Source organism: Ictidomys tridecemlineatus, chromosome 2 (assembly GCF_052094955.1).
Source record: "Ictidomys tridecemlineatus isolate mIctTri1 chromosome 2, mIctTri1.hap1, whole genome shotgun sequence".
Taxonomy (NCBI): Eukaryota; Metazoa; Chordata; class Mammalia; order Rodentia; family Sciuridae; genus Ictidomys; species Ictidomys tridecemlineatus.
In genome coordinates this window covers 113,343,222-113,363,500 of record NC_135478.1, presented here as the reverse complement: position 1 = coordinate 113,363,500, position 20,279 = coordinate 113,343,222, and the positions used below count along the sequence as shown (strand labels likewise).

Below are 20,279 nucleotides of genomic sequence, written 5' to 3'. Positions count from 1 at the left end.
CAACTTGCATGAGGCTGTGCTGGTAATGGAAAATTGGATGGTTAGAAGGGCAAGGGTCAGGGTTCAAATCCAGAAATGTTGTTATTAGGCAGGAGGTTTAAAGGCTGAACTGAAGCAATTCTGAGTCCACATTATGACAACAGATGGGCTTTATGATATCTGTCACAGGGTCCTCCCAACTGCAGTTGCCCACACACCCCTTTTTTTTTTCCTTGCCAATCTGCTTAAACATCATGTTGGACAGGAATTCCTCATGGCACTGGGATTTAGAAGTTCAGTTTAGTTTATTTTTTTATTGCAACAGAGCTCCTGCTCAGATTCCAAGCCATGAACAAAACAGCTGCCCCAGTTGCAGGGGCCAGGAGGGATAGGGAGCTGAAACTCCCACAGGGCTCTCCTAAAGACTCCTTGCCTTCCTCAGCCTCATCATTTTGTCTCTTAAAATACATCTTGGGTAACAGAAAGCACCTATCAACTGAAGAAAATGAAATCACAGAATCTTGAGAGAAGAAAATGGGCTGGTGCCTGGCATCTTGTTTGTAAAGTGCCTGGCCGGGTGGCATGTGCTGAGACCTTCTGGTCTCTGGGAGGGGCTGTGGCAACCAGAATGCTAATGCTTTGCAGCAGAGATCCCTTTTACAGCAACATCTGACCACTCACTCCAGGGGATATAGCTGGGTACTCAGTATGCTTGCCAAGTGGGATAGCAATGCAAAAAGACCAAGAGGGCAGGATCAGTGATTCTGAGCCAGAGACTAAGCCCACCTGGGTGGGACACAGTCTTTTGAAATATTGGTGGCCCCTGGCATGGCCCAGCCAGAGACCAGGGTGCAGGGCAGCATAACCTGGGCTCCCAGGCTCCAGATGATGGCCTCACTGCCACCCAGAGTCAACCCACCAATACACTAGCTCAAGTTGATGGCTTCCTCAACTCATTCCTGGGCGAGGTCTACTCTGTGGGGTACAGTCCACACTGCAGAGGAGGTGGCTGTCCTAACTGGGTACCAGGAGGGTCAGTCTTAGAGCAACCATTGCCATTATAGCCAGCTCCTGGATCACAAAAGTGGGGGGACATTGGCAGCAGACTTTCTATTCTCCCCTTGATAAGATACAAAAATGGAGGAAGAGTTGAATGGTTCTCCAAGAAGTAAGTCTGAGACCAGCATGAGCACCCTGAGGTGGCAGCTCACACTCTTTATCCCAGCACCATGACACCTGCTTCTAACTGTGCTTTGGTCTTGGCCCCTACTCGATCCACAAAGAACCAGAGCTGAATGTGGCAAAACCCCAACAAGTGTGGAGGGGAAGAGAGGTCAATGGAGACTCAATCTTTATCTACCCAACTTTGTAAGGGCTCAGCATGGCTTCCCCCAGCACTGATGGTACCCCTGCAGGGTCCTGCCTCTTCATTTCTGTCTTTCCCTAAAAGGCAGGAGAACAAGCTTAAAGAGGCCCTGTTGCTCAGCTGGACCTGAGCCTCCTACTCCTGCCCCATCTTCTACCCAGCTACCTCAGCCGGCCTTTCCTATTCCTTTTGACCTCCTGCGTGCAGAAAATGGGGCTTCCCTGCTCTTTAAGCCTGCACTTAGCAGTGCTCCCTGACAAATCTGGTGCTCACATATACCCCCTGCCCCAAGCTAGGACACCAAGCATGGGTAAATGCTGGGATGGGTAGACCTTGTGGGAGGAACCTTCTTGGTGAACTCGGGGTCATGCTATTCTCACTCTCTAGGAACAGGGGATGAGAAGCTCATCTGGTTTCCTCCCCACTGCTTGGCCACTATGCAAATGGGCCCACAGTGGGCTGAGATGATGATGTGGGATAGATGGCTCTCTGTGACCATCAACACCTGGGAAGGCAGGAGCAAGGAGCAGGGTATAAAGGGGTTGGAGAGAGCAGGACAGTCAGGGTACTCAATGTACTGGGGAGGGTTTCACTGCATTGAGACTCTGCAGTTTCTTCTCAGATGTCTTGTCAGGGAGCAGCACCTCCACAGTATAGCTGATATTCTTGGAATGCAGCAGGCTGTAGGTGTTGTCAAAGCGCAGGACATCTGCAAAGATACATCAGGCAGAGTGAACCCAGCACATACGAACAGCTGGTGGCCCTGGGAATGGGCTGTCCAGGGCCTTGGGTGGGGCCTGAGGGTCAGCCACTGCCCAGCCCCTAGCCCATTGCTCACTCCTACCTCCTTGGATGATGCCTGTAGTACATAAAGGAATCATGAGACCCTCTACATGCTGTGTCACCCCTTTTAGCCACCAGGCATTACATCAGCCCTTCCAGCTTCCTGAATCCTCAGAATGACCCATGAGGAAGGTGCTGTCATTCTCATTGCTATGGATAAGTGTCTCACAAAGGTCCACATGTTAAAGGCTTGATTCCCAGGGTGGTGCTACTAGGATATGATGGAATCTTTAGGAGGTGGAGCTTTGTGGATGTCCTTAAGTCATTGGGGGTGCCCTTAAAGGAGATCATAGGACCCCATTCTCTTCATTTTTTTCCTTTTTTTTTTTTGCATTGCCCACTCACAATGTGCTCCCACCATGATTTGCCATCCATCAGAGATCCAAAGTAATGGGGTTGCTAGATCTTACAGTGGAAACTGCAGGACCATGAGCTAAAGTAAATCTTTCCTCTTTATAAACTAATTGCTTCAGGTATTTTGTTATAATGACAGAAAGTTCATAATCCATTGTATGAATGAGGAAACAGAGGCTTAGAGAGGTGATATGACTTTCCAGTGAACAGAGAGCAAGGGAGAGGAACTGGGACTCCCTTGTCCCAATGGCTCAGCCCTAAGAGCAGCCCTACTTCCTCTGGAGGCAAGCACTAACTGAGCTACACGAGCAGCTTTTCCAGCTCACAGATGGAAGGCATTTCCTACAATGCCAGGGTTCAGAATGGACTTTGGGACATGGAATCATCCATACTTCTCATTCACCACCTTCCTAATACTCCCTTTCCTCAGGCTGCACTAGATAATGTATTGGTTAAAGTTTTACTAACACAAATTCTCCTTCTTCACAGGAAATTGACCTTGACTTCCCTCCCTCCTTGCTCTACTCACTACAGAAATGGAAAGTGAGCAGTTTCTGGGTGCTATAGTTAGATTTTGAATGCCCCCTAAAAACCCATGTGTTAAAGATTTGATCCACAGGGTAGGGCTACTGGAAGCTATTGCAACCTTTAGGGGGTGTGACTACTCCCCCATCTTTGGTAATTGGGACATGTCTTCAAAGGGGTTGTGGGACCCTGACTCTTCCTTTCTTCTTTTGCTCCCTGACTTGTAAGCGATTTTGTTCTACTTCACACTCCTGCCATGATGAGTGCCTTGCCAGAGGCTCAAATCAACAAGGTCCATTGATCATGGACTGGAACCTCCAAAACTGTGAAACAAAATAAATCTGTTCCCTTAAAAATTCATTATCTCAGGTATTCTACTGTAGTAACGGGATGCTGACTAATATACTGTGCAGTAATGTTTCTGATAAAATTAACCAAACTGCCTTTGTCCTGGGTGATCTGGGAACAAAGGATAAGCAGCTAGAGGAAGCCACCTTTTGGGGATTCCTGGAGCAGGGTGGTCCATGCAACTAGTGGTATGCCCATGGCTATTTACTCTCCTGCCTCAGCCTCCTATGGAGAGTTCCCAGGACTGAGCTCACAGCCCCAGACTCAGAACTCCAGCTCTTTCTCTGTAGTGAATCTCTGCCCTTGTATTCACAAGTAGGGGCAACTCTTCAGATCTAAGATTCCAAAGCCGACTCCCATAGACCCTGTGGGACCTAAGAGCTTATAAGGTCCCCAACCCTCTCCCTGTGAGCTGGAAATAGTGGGCACACAGAAGGCTGGACTGGCAAGAGATGACCAGCTTTTTTCTCTGTCAGGAAGAGGACAATAACTCCAGTGAATCCTGCAGCTCTTACAGACACCGGCCTTGAAGCAGGAGAGGCTCCCATCCTCAGGCACCAGGTGGGCATTGTAGCGCTGGCTGGGCAGCACCTCTGTCATCTCCCCAGCCCTCTGCCGCTCCCCTATCTTGGTCTTCAGGAAAATCCCAAAGCCAATGTCTCCACCATCTGATGCAAATTGCCACCTGCAACAGACGGAGCCCCACTGATGACCTCCTGCCTGGGCCCTGGAGCCTCTTCCAGTTGCACCCAGGTGTGGAGCGGTCGCTGTCCCTACCTGAGCACACAGCCTGGGAACAGGATCTCATTCTCCACGTGCTGGGAGGAGCCACGGCCCACGGTCACTGTGTGCTCATACTGCATCCTCACCTGCTTGCACAGGTGGTAGCTCTTGGGCACCTCACCCCCGTAGTTGATCTGTGGGTGAGGGTGGGTGAGGGTGGGTGAGTAGACACTAGGCCACGGTGGTCTCCCCTCTGTCTCCATCCTCTGGGCACTCCATACCTTAGTTATGCACTTGGGGTTGCCATCAGGATCAGTTAGAGTCCCCCCAAACTCCACAGGCAGCTGGTCGGGGCTGATGAACTTTGACAGCTCCTGCTTCCAGTTGTCTGTGTGGGAACAAGAGCGGGCCTCCAAGGGGCTCAAGGAGATCAAAAGAGAGCCCAGGAAGGAGACATAGTATGTCCCCGGCTGTACCTGGGCATCTACTCCTAAGAGTATCCAAGAGCTTATGTGGTTTCCAGGCCATTGATCTAGGAGTCAAGGCCTTGCTTTTGTATACAGAAGCTGACTGGGTCACCCAGGGTCAGTGACTGAGTCACGATGAGCCAGGCAGAAATGGGGCCTTCAGCATTGACCTCTGCAGATGCAAAGAGAGTCTCTCCAGGAGACCAAGTCACTCACCTCCCAAAATCACTATCTTCTTGCGTGTCTCCTCACTCATGAACGATTTAACCAAGTTGAAGGCCACTGGGAAAAGTCTGGGGGCTGAAACACGTAAAACTCCCTCAAGAAGCTGGACCAGAGAAGACACTGGTATTTAAAGCCATGCCCAGGGGCATGTGCTAGACAAGATTTGGACAGATCTGGATTCTGCCACTCCCTGCTATGTGACCTTCAGCTAATAACTCACCTTCTCTGAGTCTTAGTGCTGTGAAATCATGTTATGGGTAACACTTGGCACAGTAGCCGCCTCTCAATAAATAGCTGTATCCCCTAACCCAGTTGTAAGGTGTTGGGTCCAGTGTCAAAATTGACCCCAGTGGTGCCTCTGTGTACTTGTGATTTTTTTTCAGGTGGCTTTGGGATCCTCTTTAGTACAAGTAGATAGGGCATCTGCTTTAGACTTCCTGTCTCATCCCAACTTGGTCCCTCTCACTGAGTGCTTTCTGTGAATTGGGCTCTGTGCTGTCTTCTCCATAGAGTGTCTCATACCAGCTTTCTTTCATTGCCTCCTCATCCCACAGAATGAGAAAACTGAGTCTCAATGGTGTGAAACAGACTTAACTCAAAGTCACAGAACTAGTTGGATTCAACCCAGATCATCTGATTGCAGGCACCTGTGGCGACCCCCTCCCTGCAGACCCTTGAACACAGGGATCATCCCTGCTCAAAGAGTGTTCGTTAGTTAGCATGGTCCATGGACTGTTACCAATCCAGTCTGAAGTAAGTAAGGAAAATAACAGCAAACACGGAGAAACTTAGAACTTATTTGACACTGCTGCAATATACCAGTGTAGGATTCTGCATGTCACAAAAGTATTCTGCCCTACTGAAAGGCCTGGAACTCAGAACCCAAACAAACAAAAGAACCAGTTCTTCACAAAGGATGGTTTGAGAAGCCCTAAACTCAAAGGCTGACCTACTGTCCCTCCTACCCCGTTCCTCACTTCTCCCTCCCCAGAACCCATCCCAGTCATGGGCTCACCTCGAACAACAATTAAATTCTTCATTGTCTCAGGATAATTTGCTTCCACCATGGCAAAAAACTGTGAAGTCAAGATGAGGCGGGTCACGGCCTTACCTCTCCATTTCTGTGGCCTCTGACACTGCTGAGACAAGAAGCCCACCCCTGGCCCCTCCTGACTTCCCCAGGAGTGTGTGTTCCCTCCTCTGTGTTATTCTAGCTCCTGTCTCCCCTTGGAGGGTGGACTCCAGGTGAGCGTGGCTGGCTGGTCTGTGGCGCCCCTGGAAGGCATCTCCACTTTCCCACAGACCAGAAGCTAGTGTGGACTGCAGCTCCCTATTAGCCTGGGAGCCACCGCCACTCCAGCCTCTGGCAGCACCTGACTTACCTGCTGGTAGACCTCCACTGCTGGCTTCCACAGGTGTTTCAGGCCCAGTCCCTCCATGTCAAACACCAGCAGCACCATCTCAATCTTCCTACCCAGCTGCATAGATCAGAGCAGTTCTACTGGTCAGACCATAGATCCTGGAGAGCCTGGCCACAGAGATTCAGGCACTTCTCTGGACCTCCCTGCAGCCCACACCCTTGGCATTTTACAAACATCTGTAGTTACATGACTGTATTCAATCCAGAGCTATGCTTTTGGCAGGCTGTGTGGCCCTGGGTGAATTTTTTTTAGTTGCAGTGGGACACAATACCTTTAATTAATTAATTAATTAATTAATTTGTGTGCTGGGGATTGAACCCAGGGCCTTTTGCATGGGAGGCAAGCACTCTACCATACCAACTGAGCTACATCTCCAGCCCCAATACCTTTATTTTTATGTGGTGCTGAGGATCAAAACCAGCACCTCGCACGTGTTACACGAGCGCTCTACCACTGAGCCACAGCCTCTGGGTGGATTTTCAACCACTCTGATTTTTAAGTACTCTGATTTTTAACCACTAGCTCTCTTTCTTTGTGAAATGGAGATAATTCTAGGTTCTGCTAGAATTTCTATGAAAATTCAGTAAAATGATGCACAAAGAACTCAGAGGCTGGCATTTGCTGGTCCCTGATAAATATTATCAGGTATTATTATATTAGTATCATCATCATCATAATTATCGACTTCAATTGGGAGCCTCTATGGAACGGAAGACATTGTGTTGACACCATAAAAGCAGCACAGCCCTCCTGACTGAGAGACATACATCTATTCAAACCAGGCACTAACTACAACACTTCATAATTTGATTATCCTTGCCACAAAGTCCTTGCTGGGGTCTATTTTGTATCCAGCGTTTGTGCCAGGTGATGATGACAACACAGGACTTGCTCTTGTCATGTGGAGTCAGTCATTTGCCAAATCAGGCCACAGTGACATATCAGCTCCACCAGAGGAGACTTCTTAGCCTCATTACTTATGTAAACTCACAAAACCAACAAGGCCACATGTGGCATTAGATTCATCCTAAAGGATACAGAGGGTCAAAGAGCAGCTCAAGGCAAGGAAAAGAGATCTGCAAAGGAGGATGTGGAAGCCTTCTGGAATCAGAAGCTTCATGCCCCATAAAGCTCAATATTTGTGTTTCAGCAACTCCCAAGTAGCTTCAAGGGTTCCTCAGGGGATGCACCTAGTTTCAGGGTCACTGTTATCAGGGACGCTCACCCACTGGTGTTTGTTGTTATAAAATTTGTAATGGTGGGATATCTTTTCCATAAGCAAAGCTGAGTATCTACTGTTCTCAGAATTCCCAGAAGAACAGAGCTAGATCTTTATCTGCAGCCCAGATCAGCATCTCATCTAGAGGTTTTGGTGACCCTAGACCGATGCAAGTTAAGTGTGATGTACACCTTGGATACTCACAGAGGGGGACAGCAGGAAGAGCTCATGTTTCACCAGACCTCTAAGTATGAGGGGTAGGGGGACAGGGTGTCATCCTTCCCTGGACCTGGGGCCCCAAACTGGTCAGACTAGGTCCCCATGTGCCCCACCCCCACTCCCCAGTTGCTCACCTTTTGACTCTGCAGCTCACACTCCTGCAGAAGCAACTCAAAGGCCTTGATGCGTTTCCGGATCAGCTCCTGCTTGGAGGCTGACAGGAGAAGACCCTTGGGGTCGAGGGTCCCAATGATTTCAAACCACACAGGACAGCCTTCATAGTCGTAGCCACACAGACCGCCCGAGTCATACCGCTGGACCACCTGGACACATGGGTAAGGCCCTGACTCAAACTGGCCCACTAGACCATGTCCCTGCTCCCTCAGGTGGTTGTGAGTTGGTGGACAGAGGGACGTCAGATGGCCTAGGAGATGCTGCATGGGGCTCACCTCTGAGGGCTGCCATGAAAGGATGTTGTCCAAGTCCTGTTGCTTCCGGAACTCCATGTGCTGCAGAGACATGAGAAGGCTTGCCCCAAAGGCCTCTGCAGGCACCTAGGGACACCAGACCAGGTCTCTTTGCCCACAGCCACCAATGTCCTGTCAGAGCATCCACAGGCTCTACCACACAGAACTAGGAATAGGGACAGGAGGAGGGCTTGAAGGGGAGGGACCCAGGTCTGATGTAGACAGGAAGCTGAGGACGAAGACACTTGACAATGGTTACACTTTCTCACTGAATACTGGGGGAACAGCCTGCAGGAAACAGGACCCTAGGGATGATGGGGCCTCACCTTCCGGAGCATGTCCTCTGACTTCTGCAGGTCGAAGTTTCGAGCTGAAAGAAGAATGAGGGAAGAAGCTGGAGGCCAGATGGAGAATAAGCTGCTTTCTGAAAGCTAGTGAGGACATGATGGGGGTGTTCCCAACCTTTTCCTGACACTCCAAGAATACTTGGGGACTGGAAATGTTTTTCTTTTTTTTTTTTTCTTAAGCAAGAATCTTTACTCTTCTGGAAGACACTGGAGGGCCCTTGATTTCTGTTTCCAGGCCTTTGAAAACTTTGAAATCTAGAAGTCAATCTAGCCTGCAATAGTTGGCATTCTCCAAGGATCTGAGACCCCACACAGTATTTGAGGTGCTAAAAAGCATGGGATTTGCAATTAGAGTTGGGCTTGAATTCTAGTTTTGCCTTTTTGTTTCCTATGCAACCTGGAACAAGCTATTTACCATCTCTGAGCCTTATTTTTTAAATCTGTTAAATAGGAATAATAATTTGTTCAGTAATTCAAAGGAAAGTGTGAGATACAGTAGATAAAGTGCTTGGCACAGTACCTAGCTCACAGGAGGTTCTCACTTTTTTTGTGTGTGCTAAGGATTGAACCCAGATGCTCATACATACAAGACAAGCAAGCACTCTACCACTGAGCTACATGCCCAATTCACAGTTAAATTCTCAATAAAGAGTAGCTATTGTTGTGATTACTTATTTTGAAGAAATTGTTATATTTTAATAAAAAAATGTAATGCTCCATTTGATTTAATTAATTTTTGGAGACAATCTATGTTACCTAGATTGACCCTGAACTCCTGGGCTCAGCATCCCACGTGTCTAGGGCCACAGGTACATGCCACCACACCCAACTATGTTCTATTTTAGAAATGTCATGACCATTGCTCTCTAAGACCACTGTCTCACTGTTGAATTTGTTCATTGATGGAGCTGCTGAGATGCAAGATTAGAGATTTTCAAGTGGAAAGGGCTTGATATCACCCAGAATTCCTCTGCCCTAATCATGAACCACCTCCAGCAATAACCATTGAGGCCACTAGCTCAATTCTGATTATCTCCCATAATGTACTGTTTATTGTCTAAACAGACAGATAGCCCACAGCTCTTTTTAAGTACTGGAGATTGAAGCCAGAGACACTTTACCACTGAGTGTGCCCTAGCTCTCTTCTTTTAATTAATTCATTTATTTATTGAGATAAGTGCTCACTAAGTTGCTGAGTGTGGCCTTGAACTTTCAATCCTCCTGTCTCAGCCTCCCAAATTGCTGAGATTACAGGCTGTTGCCACTGCTTTTGGCTCCTCAGCAGCTTTGACTGAGGCTAAATTTGCTGCACAAATGATCCTAGTCGCATTTTCAGAGGTCAAATATGTTTGTCAATGGAAATCTGTGCAAATATATCAAGAGGAGCTATCAAGTATAAATGTTTTTTTTATATTTGTAAAAAGTATTTTCTCCCAGTTATATATTCATTTAAAAATCACCTCTGTGTCAATGATGTTCAACAGAACTTGTTAGACCAGGACGCAAGAAAAGACCACTGACTCCAATTAAAATCAAATTAAAGCAAGCTTATTATTTCGACCGGCCAGGCTGCCTCTCCTACCCTAAACCTCGGGGAACAAGACAGCTGCAGCAGCTTTCCTGCAGTCCAGATTTATAGCCCAAAGTTACACAAAGGGAGGTTACAGATAACAGAACTCTGACAAGCATCACACTAATGGTAGTTTACATTTTTGCTGGCCCGACATCAGAATTTATGAAGGTCATTAGAGCCTCAGAAAGGGTTGTTATCTGGCCAGGGAAGGCCAAGATTTGTGAGGCGTCACTAAAGTTTCAGAGAGGGCTGCTATCTGGTCAGAGAGCCAGGCAAGGGTGAGTTCAAGGCACGGGCAGGCATTCCAAGCAGGTTCAGAATTTACAATAATTTATAGTAAAGCCGAAATTATCTTTTCATGGTTTTGTGGCAAGATGGCTCCCAATTTTAAGAGAAAATCAGGTTGGGTGTATCAAACTTTCAACAATGATGGAAAATGTCCTATCTTTGGCTAGTGTGACAGAAGATCTCAAGTTTTAATTTGGCTTAATTTAAATTTTAATAATTATATGTGCTTAGAGGCTACTGAACTGAACAGAGCAGTTATATATACTTCCATGATTTTAAGATTTTTTTCATATATAGATCTTCTGTGCTCCAGGTTAAATGTCTAGTTATTTTATAAGCTTTGTTGTTACTTGGAATAATATACATTTTTCATGATATTTTACAATTGGTTGCAGCCATAGAAAAAAATACTATTGAATTTTGTATATGGAAATATGGTTAAGCTTTCTCTTTAGATTTAGAGTTTTTTTTGTTGATCCTGTGGTTTTCAAGGGAGATAAGTAATGTATCTGAAAAACTTCTAACTCTTTCCTTCCAGTCTTTATTTTTTTAACTATTTTTTTTAATATTTATTTTTTAGCTTTTTGGCGGACACAACATCTTTGTTTTGTATGTGGTGCTGAGGCTCGAACCCGGGCCGCACGCATGCCAGGCGAGCGCACAACCGCTTGAGCCACATCCCCAGCCCCTCCTTCCAGTCTTTAAACTACTGATTATTTTTTCTTTTCTTCTAGCATTAGCAAAAGTCTCTAGTTCTGTTTAAATCATAATGTTCACTGGTGTCATCCTCTCCTTATTTCTGATCTTAAAGGAAATGTATCTAAAATTTATCCTTATTCATAATATTTGTTAGGGGATTTGTGCTATGTTACCATTACTACCAAGTTAAGGAAATTCTCTTCTATTACTAGTTTGTAAGAATTGTTTGTTTTTGTTTCTGGGTGCTAGAGATTGAACCCAGAGCCCTGTGTATTCTAGGCAAGCATTCTATCACTCTCCAGTCCCCAAAACACTTGTCTTATAAATAGGATTTGAACTTTTTCAAATGTTTCTTCTGTGTTAATTGAGATAGCCATATGATTTTTTCATTTCTAAATCTATTAATGATTTCAAAGACACTGATAGATTTTTTAATGTTGAACTATTCTTGCAGACCCAAGATAAATTCTTCTTGATGATGTCATATAATTTTAATATGCTAATGGATTCCATTATGTAATATTTTATTTATATTTATTACTATATTAACAAGTAAAACAGGTATAGACTTCCTCTTCTCTTTTTTGTTTTAATTATTCTTATCTCTATTTGAAATAATACTCAAGCCTCACAAGAAAAAACCTCTTTCTTGGGGCTGGGGATGTGGCTCAAGAACACACCTGGCATGCGCAGGATGTTGGGTTCGATCCTCAGCACCGCATAAAAATAAAATAAAAGATGTTGTCTCCACCGAAAACTGAAAAATAAATATTAAAAAATTCTCTCTCTCTCTCTTTAAAGAAAAGAAAAAGCCTCATTCTTTCATATATCCTAAAACAATTCATATAAGATAGTAATTAACCAGTCTTTAAAATTTTGGAAGAATTTTCCTATAAAGCCTGGAGTTTGAGTTTTGGGGGAGTAGAGGTTTTTTACTACCTTTTCCATTTTTTTCTTTCTTTTTCTTTTTCTTCTTCTTATTTTTTTCAGTGTTGAGGATCAAACCCAGGGCCTCTAACAGGCTGAGCATGTGTTCTACACTGTGCTATATCCATAGCCCCTTAATTTCTTTAAATTTATTAGTCTGTCATTTTCTATTTCTTCATGCTGGATGTTAGCCCTATATTTTTTTTCCTAGAAATTCATCTATTTTATCTAGATTTTTAAATTTACTAGTACATAATTATTCACAGTATTATTCTATATCTGTTGGGGGTTCTTATCCTATAAACAGTGGTTTGGGTGCTGATGATGGGATATGAGGATAGAGTTTTTAGTTGTACCTACTATGTGCCAGACTAAGGGGACCAGGGCAGGCATAGATACTGCCCTTATGGAGCGAGCTAGCATCTGACTTGGAGAAACAGACACTGATGAAGAATGCAGATAAAGAAACAGAGGGGAAGGACATCAGAAGGAGGTTTAGGGAAGGCTTGTCATTATTATTTTTTTAAACATTTTTTTTAGTTGTAGTTGGACACTATACATTATTTATATATATATATATATATATATATATATATATATATATATATATATATATATTTTTTTTTTTATGTGGTGCTGAGGCTAGATCCAGGGCCTTGAAAGTGCTAGGCGAGAACTCTACCACTGAGCCCTAACCCCAGCCCAAGGCTTGTCATTATTAGGCCTGAGGGAGAAGCCTCTGTGAAGCTCAGCTCCATCACTCAAACTTCTCTTGATCTATATCCAGGGTAGGTAAGGCAGGGAGTAACGTGGCTGACACCCACGTGGATGGTCATATCCACAGTCCTGTCACCTACAGCAGGAAGTAAAAGGCCACACTCGATCTGAGATTCTTTTCTTTTTCAATGATCTGGCAGCTTAAGGTATCTGTGATCTGTGATCTCACTTACTTATCAAGAACACACCAGACACCCAAAAGCTGGATTTAAACCCAAAAAGACTTCACAGGAGGAGAAAAGACTTATATGCTATGGTTCAAATGCGGTTTGAGCTTGTCCCCAAGGTTTCATGAGTTGAAATTTAATCCCCACTGTGAGGTATTAAGAGGGTGGAAACTTAATATAATTCTGGTATTTAGAGATGAGGCCTCTGGAAAGTGGTTAAGATTAGATTAAGGTCATCAGGGTGGAGCCCTCATGGTTGAATCTTAGCAACTTGATTAGAAGAAGAAAGACCAGAAGAGAGATGATCATGCATGCTCCTTGTCTCTTGCCATGTGATGCCCTGTGTCATCTGGAGACTCTGCTAACAAGAAGGCCATCACCATATGTGTGAACCTCCAAAATGGTGAGCTAAATAATCCTCTTTATAAAGTTATCCAGTCTCAGATGTTTCCTTATGGTAATAAAAGAAAATGAATGAAGATGTGCCTTGTCAATTGGTTTCTAGAAACTCTGTTCCAACTCCTTCTTTAGCTCAGGCACATGACAATGATATGCTCCCTTTTAAAGCAAAACAAAACAAAAACAAACAGAAACTACTACAGCCAAAAGGATCTGAAGGAGACAAATGATTAAATGTAATGTCAATGTAAAATGAAATCTGGCAATAGAAAAACTAAGGAAATCCATATAATATAGAGTTTTTTAGTTATAATAACGATGATGTATTCATATTGATTCATTACTTGTAATAAATGTATCATACAAAGATAAGATACAATAATAGAGTACAGGGTATATAGACCATTCTATGCTATCTTTGCAATTTTCCTGAAAAATCTATAACTGTTTTAAAAAGTAAAGTTTATAAAAAAAGAACTCTTAAAAAAAAGGATGGAACAAAACAAAAGGAAACAACCAGCCTCTGGATGCTTCCTTCATTTGGGCCTTGTGCACATCTGTGACCTCATGTTTGACCCACAGACACCGTAAAGATAGGGACAAATATGCCTGTTATGTGTAAGAGGAAAGTGGGGATGAGAGACAATGAATGACTTGCCACAGCCTAGAATGTTGCATAGCTGGGGTTCAGCTGCAGGCCTATTGAAGACTGGTGTTTTGTTTTGGAACTTCTTTAATAATATTTTTCTCATCCCCACATCCCCACTCTTCCCCTCACTCTTCTCTACACAAACCAGAGTTCTGAAGACTGGTGTTTTAAACCATGCAGTGTGTGTCTAATTTCTGGGCTAATCTCACCTCAAGTACAAAATTCATTCTGTGAGATGCAGTGAGTTAAAATGATTTTTTCCCCCTAAACCTTGCTGTGGTTTCTGTTATTCGTTTGTTAGGCTGTTGCTATAGTTACTTCAAGAAACTCCTTCTCTCCCTTTATTTAAATCCACTTCCTTAATTGTTGGCTGTACTCAGTGCCCTCAGGGACATGCAGTTTCCTCAAGGAAATAAAATAGCTCTGTCCACAGGCAACTGGATGTAGGTCCAAAGGCAAGTCCTGAAGATGGTGCTCAATGGTATCTCATTCAAGGCCAGGCCAGTTAATTCCTGAGGACCTTCTGGGTGTTCACTCTAACTTTACCTCCACTCTGTGCCTACTCACTTACTCATACCCATTTTGCAGATGCAGAAACTAAGATTCAGTGGGGATTTTGTGTGGTGCTAATGCACATGGAAGCTCAGAATTTAACCCGGAGCAGGAGGATGCAAAGCCTGTTATTTACTGCTCTGCAGCATTGCTCCCCAGGTTTAGCATGCTTTCTCCTGAGACACCCCCCCCATTCTTTCCCTCCCTCTCTGTCTCTCCCAATTCTTGCAGTCAAACCTCGAAGCCAGCGCAGGAGGAAGTAGTCATCAGCCTTGGGCAAGGTGGGTAGCAGGTCCTGGAGGTTCTCCTGGAACTAAGAGATGGGGATATGATGGTCAGAGATATTCTTGTGACCCATCTGCAATCTTCATCTGCCACCTGGGGACCCTGCATAGTTAGCACCTGCCCTGAACCATTTGGGTATCTGGGAATGGCCCCCCTTCAGCCCACCATAGGAGGAAGGAAGCATTGGGTCCTTCTTAAACTTGGGGGATCCCTGCCCCCACAAGACTGTCATTCCACAAGTCTTAGACAAGGTCATGGCATCCCTGTTTTCACACACACAGAGAAAAATTTAGTAATATCACCCCGATGGTGCCTCTTGGAGGCCTGGATTTGGAGGCAAGTTACATAAACTCTCTGAGACTCAGTTTCCTCATCTGTAAATACGGATAATGATAAATTTGTGCCAGTCAAAGGAAAGTGTGCATGTAAAGCAGTTTAGCATAAGGCAGGTGCCTCACTCAACAAGTGTGGCCTGCTGGATGCTCTGGACAGTGAAGCATCTGGGGACAAAACTAGAGATCACTATGAAGGGACTGCAAAAAAGGCTTTGGGGGGATTGGAGGAAAGGAGGGCAGACAGTCCACTGGAAGGTGCCTTTTCTTCTTTCTTTCTTTCTTTTTGTTTCATTTGGTGGAGGCTTTTGCTCCTTGGCAAAGTTTAGAAAAACCACTGGGAGTTTGGGCCTGAGATTGAGGCTTTGGTCTGGGATAGAAAAAAGATCTCACTTCTATAGGAACAGAGGGACCTGAAAGCAAGGGCCATGTTTAAAGGTGAATCGTGAATCTGATTTTGGGGTCAGAAACAGATATAAAAAAAGCTACAGGAAGTGTTCTTGATGGTTATCCACCAAACCTCCTTTAGCTTTAGGAAGTATATTTAAAATAAGAATGTATTCCTGTGTTGTTTACACAACAAAAAAGGGAATAATCAGTTTACACATTTCTTGGTGTTAACAAGTCACAGGCACCTAAAACAGACATTGTTACACATGAAAACTCCTATAGCCTCTGGGCACCTGAGAAAGCTTTTTGGCAGATATGGAAGGGGATGAACTCCCCCCCACACACCCCAGAAAAACCATGACACTGCACTCCTCATATCCTCCAGGTTACTGAGTTCCCTCAAAAAAATGACCCTCAGGATGAGATCCGATACAGGAGGTGCAAAGGTCATATTCGACTTTGAAGATGAAACTGATGCTGGGGTGGGTGAATCTTCTCCCCAGGAACAGAGTAGGAAAAGTGGCAAGGGCCAGGAGTAATCCATGTCTTCTACCCTTGCCAGGGTCACATAATTCTTCAATGAGCATCAGGGAAAAGAGAAAGCTACCAAGCAGGTGCTGGGGAGTGTCTAAAGTAATGTGGAGTAAACTCTTCTCTACCATGATGCCATATGGAGACAGCAGCATCTAGCAGTGTAACCAGAATTGGTCAACACCTGGTCAGGCTGATGATATGTTGTGGTGTGAACTGATAAATACAATCAATAAGAGTGTAAGTTATAAGTTATAGATTAGTTAAAAATATAGATTATAGATATAAGATTTTGATGAGTGAGATAAGACAATTATAAAGCAAGAACAGGCCTAAGACTCCATTTTGCTGCCTTCTATAAAACACTGCTACAAGAGCTGTTTCTGAGAAACCGAAATCAAAGCTGTTTCCTTATTTAAAAAATTGTCTTTCTGTACTTTGTATCCCACAAATTGTACCCTACTCAGGATGCAGTGGTGGTCATGGTGAGCTCCCACTGGGTTTGAATGCCCTTGTAGGTCTACATAACTTTGAAGTAGATTCTCGCCCACCGTACCCCCACCCAAATTCAGGATGCGACTGTCCAGCACCTGCTTGAACGGGGGATTATGGTCAACTGAACTGCAAAGCTAATGCTTTTTTTTTTTTTTTTTTTGCTTCTGTTTATCGCTTACTTGCTGACTGGAAAATTCCAGTCCTGCCTAGAGCCCATAGGTCCCACTTATTAATGTGTTAATTTCTATGATTGGCTAGCTTACATGATGCTAAGCAAGTCACTGAGTTGTGGTTTTTGTGCTTATATTCTCTTTGGATGGACCAGGAAGCTGCTGTCCTCCCACAGAGCTTGAGTCTCTGCCGTGGGTGACAGTCCCTGGCCAGGTAATTACTTATCTCTTTTGATTTGAAATTCGGACTTAGAGTGCATTTTGAGGCGTCTCCCCATAACATACAGACCTCTGGGACCATGAAAAACTTTTCCCTATTCTCCCTACTTTCCTCCTTTCCCCGTGTTTTAAAATAATAAGAATTCATTACATTAAATAATGGGAAAAATAAGAATAAACTTTTTACATTGTGTAAAGCTCTGACCCACAGGCATAAACATTATAATTCATCCCCAAAGGCCAAGTGTCCAAGTCCCTTTGAAGAGCTTTGTGTTAGGGGCTTCCCTGAGGGCATCAGCAGTGGGAAGGGCAAGGACTCACCAAGGAATCCCATCTCCTTCATCTCAGGACTCTGAGATGAAGAGTCCTGGGGACCTCTCTCCTTAACTCAGGACCCTCCACCTAGGGATACCTCTTTCACCCATAGGTGTTTTTGTTTGTTTGTTTGTTTTTGTTGTTGTTGTTTTGTTTTTCATCTAGGGGACCCTGAGTGGATTCCCAATCCCCAAGCCCCTTTTCTTCACCTTGGGTCCTCATTCCTATCTGGAAGTCCTCAAAATAAATCATTCCCCAAGAATTTTAAGCTACCCTTTCCTTCACAAGCAAAGTGTGAGCCAGGGTTGTGTCACCTAAGACATATACATTCTCCCCCTTTCCCATGATCGTGTCTCTCCCAAGTGCACCTACCAAGACTATCTCAAAATCATCAAAACCCCCTCCAGTTTCCTTTTGTAATTATTATTTTAATTTTTTGACCACAGAGAGAAAGCTTAAGCCCTGAGGAGTTAGAGAGCCATGAGAAACTAAATAAACAAATGTCGCAATCTGAGCACAAGATCTGAGAATCCCTTCAGCCCAAGGCTCACGCCACCCCCTCCCCAACAAGCGGGGGAACAAAGGTCAGGGCAGGGTGGTGGGGATCCCCGCAGGGCTGGAAGGCTGAATCCCCTGTAGAGTCTCCCAGGGAGGTCTCCCGCCCAGGGCACTGCTGCACAGGGGCCTCAGAGCTGTACCCTGGACAGGCAGGCAGGACTGTGGCACTCTCCCAACTTCCCGATCCTACCCTAAGGACTCCAGACCCGTGAGGCGGCGGATGATTGCTGGATCCCTCCCCAAGCCTCCCTGCCCGCCAAGCCCTTCACCTTGGCCAACGCCTCCTGTTGTTGGGGGCTCAGGTCCCCTACTCGGCCGCTCATGGTGTCCGGCGGCGCCGAGGGGTGCCGGCCACAGATGTGCAGATCGCTTCTGCCTGCCCTGCCCGCCGCCTGGCTTCGCCGCTGCCACCGCCGCCTGGTTTTACCTGTCCGGGTCAGATATTGGTTCCGCCCTGATCCGAGAGCCGCTGGTCCTGCCCTGCCCTGACGGATCCCGTGCCTCCTCGGGGGTTTCCTGCCCCAATCGCCAATCGCACCCTACCGGGGGCACCGAGGTGACTGGGCACCAAGAGAGTCTGGGGCAGCGGGTGGCCCCACCTCCAGGTCTTCTCTAAGTGCTCCTCGCGATTCTCAGGAGGCAATGAAGAAAGAGGTGAGCACAAAGGATACGTGGAGGGGTTTCAGATCCCGTTCTGAGCAACCTGGAGGAATTTTTATAAACCTCCGGACAGGCGATGTACCCAGTCCTTTTGCCTAAGGAACCCCTGCCCCTCTCCCCTGACTTGGAACACAGGCTGGGCTCTGTCAGTGCTCACTGGGTAATAAGGGGAACCCTTACCTGACAAAGAGCTCTGGCTCTCAAAATGTTGGGAAGGCAAGTTGGTGCCTGGCATTTTATGCTCAGAAAGTATTGGTTCTTAGGAGGAAACTTATGAAACTTTTTCGGAAGTTTCATAATTATTGAGGATGTCACCAGAGCCAGGAGACATAAGGGTAGAGATCCCGATGTGGCCCATTTGGTGACCCCAAGTGCAATCCCGAGGTTGCTGATGAGAGGGAGCTGAGCTAACTTCCGGGAAGGAGAAGGAGATGGTAAACAGGCCACTGAGAATTTTTCCCTCAGTCCTCCCATTGGGTCACATCAAGTTCTGGATCTGAGATGACCAGTGCCATGATGTGCTGTGAGTACAAAATACAAATCAAATTTCAAGGACTTGGTAAAAGTAAAAGATCTTACTCATTTTTTTTCCTGTTGATTACTTGTTGACATGATAGTTTTTGATATGAGATAAATATAATATTATTAAAATTAATTTTACCTGTTTATTTTTATTATTTTAAATTTAAATATATTTAAATGTAAATTTATACATAAAATATATTTAAATATAAATTTTTATATAAAAATATACATATGGTTTTATATAGGGTAGTTTTAGGTTCACAGCCCTTTCCTCTGACACATCAGAAAGAACAGCATTCCCAAATAGCCCCAGTCCCCACATAGCCACCAACTCTAGTATCAGAATGGGACATTTATTATAATTTATAAACCTACATTGATATTCTGTTCTCACTCAAAGTTCAAGGCTTATATTAGTGTTCACTCTGGATATTATTCATTTTACAGATTGTGACAACTATAAGATGACACGTATCCTATTGTTGCATAATCCTATAGTTCCACTGTGCTCTGTGCAGTTTTTTTTCTTTTTCTTTTTTTTTTTTTTTTTCCTTTTTAAAGTCATAGCTGCAAGGGGCTGGGGATATGGCTCAAGTGGTAGTGCTCGCCTCGCACACATTAAGCATTGGGTTCGATCCTCAGCACCACATAAAAATAAAAGAAAGATATTGTGTTTACCTAAAACTAAAAGATAAATATAAAAAAAATCGTAACTTCCAGAATATTTTAAATTACATGTGTGGCTCACAATTGCGACTTGCATTGTATTTCATTTGAATAGTGTTTGCCCTAGGGGCATTTTAAATCAAAGAAAGAAATTCACAAAAAAATGCTAAAAGATCTTCAATAGATGAATGGATAAAGAAACTGTAGTATAGATAATGGAATGAGATGGAAATCATTACCCTAGATACATGTATGATTGCACTAATGATGTGACTCTACTTTGTGTACAATCAAAGAAATGAAAAATTGTGCTCCATTTGTGTAATATGAATCAAAGGGCATTCTGCTGTAATTTTCAAAAGCTAAGAGAAAGCAAAAAAGACACCACATTTATGGAAGGGCATGGTTTGCATTTAAAAGCAATGAAAGAAAATCATAAAGGGAAAATGAATTTATTTGACTATATAAAAGTATGAAAATCTGTTAAACAAGAAAAAATTAAGATATTGTCAGTGTTTGCTGATATGAATTTGGGGAAATGAAAATGTAGGAAAATTCATATTTTAAAAAGAACTCACAAAAGTAGACAAGAGAAATAG

The 20,279-nt window shown here is 44.3% G+C and overlaps 1 protein-coding gene across 2 annotated transcripts; it reads right to left on the bottom strand.

The window, feature by feature from the left end:
* Nucleotides 1-265: 265 nt before the first annotated feature.
* On the bottom strand, nucleotides 266-18,889 carry LOC101972647 (SEC14-like protein 4). 2 transcript variants are annotated; one of them, XM_040292023.2, is made up of 13 exons: nucleotides 18,670-18,887; nucleotides 18,099-18,256; nucleotides 14,772-14,847; nucleotides 8,483-8,526; nucleotides 8,139-8,198; nucleotides 7,824-8,012; nucleotides 6,213-6,308; nucleotides 5,846-5,906; nucleotides 4,822-4,905; nucleotides 4,420-4,526; nucleotides 4,193-4,332; nucleotides 3,931-4,100; nucleotides 266-2,054 (listed from the first exon to the last, which is right to left on the bottom strand). In XM_040292023.2, the coding sequence occupies exons 1-13, from the start codon at nucleotides 18,722-18,724 to the stop codon at nucleotides 1,915-1,917; spliced, it is 1,380 nt and encodes a 459-aa protein (XP_040147957.2). In that variant the 5' UTR covers nucleotides 18,725-18,887; the 3' UTR covers nucleotides 266-1,914. The 2 variants fall into 2 exon arrangements, with proteins under 2 accessions (XP_040147957.2, XP_077895735.1); XM_078039609.1 differs by lacking the exon at nucleotides 3,931-4,100 and having other exon boundaries at nucleotides 18,670-18,889.
* Between the last annotated feature and the right edge of the window lie 1,390 nt (nucleotides 18,890-20,279).

Excerpts from the sequence above, each read along its gene's own strand:
- LOC101972647 (XM_040292023.2), bottom strand. The coding sequence starts at position 18,724 with ATGCCAGGCACCAACTTGCCTTCCCAACATTTTGAGAGCCAGAGCTCT. Across the intron at positions 8,013-8,138 it reads TTTCATGGCAGCCCTCAGAG|GTGGTCCAGCGGTATGACTC; the intron begins GTGAGCCCCATG and ends CCATGTGTCCAG. Across the intron at positions 4,101-4,192 it reads TTCCCAGGCTGTGTGCTCAG|GTGGCAATTTGCATCAGATG; the intron begins GTAGGGACAGCG and ends CGTCTGTTGCAG.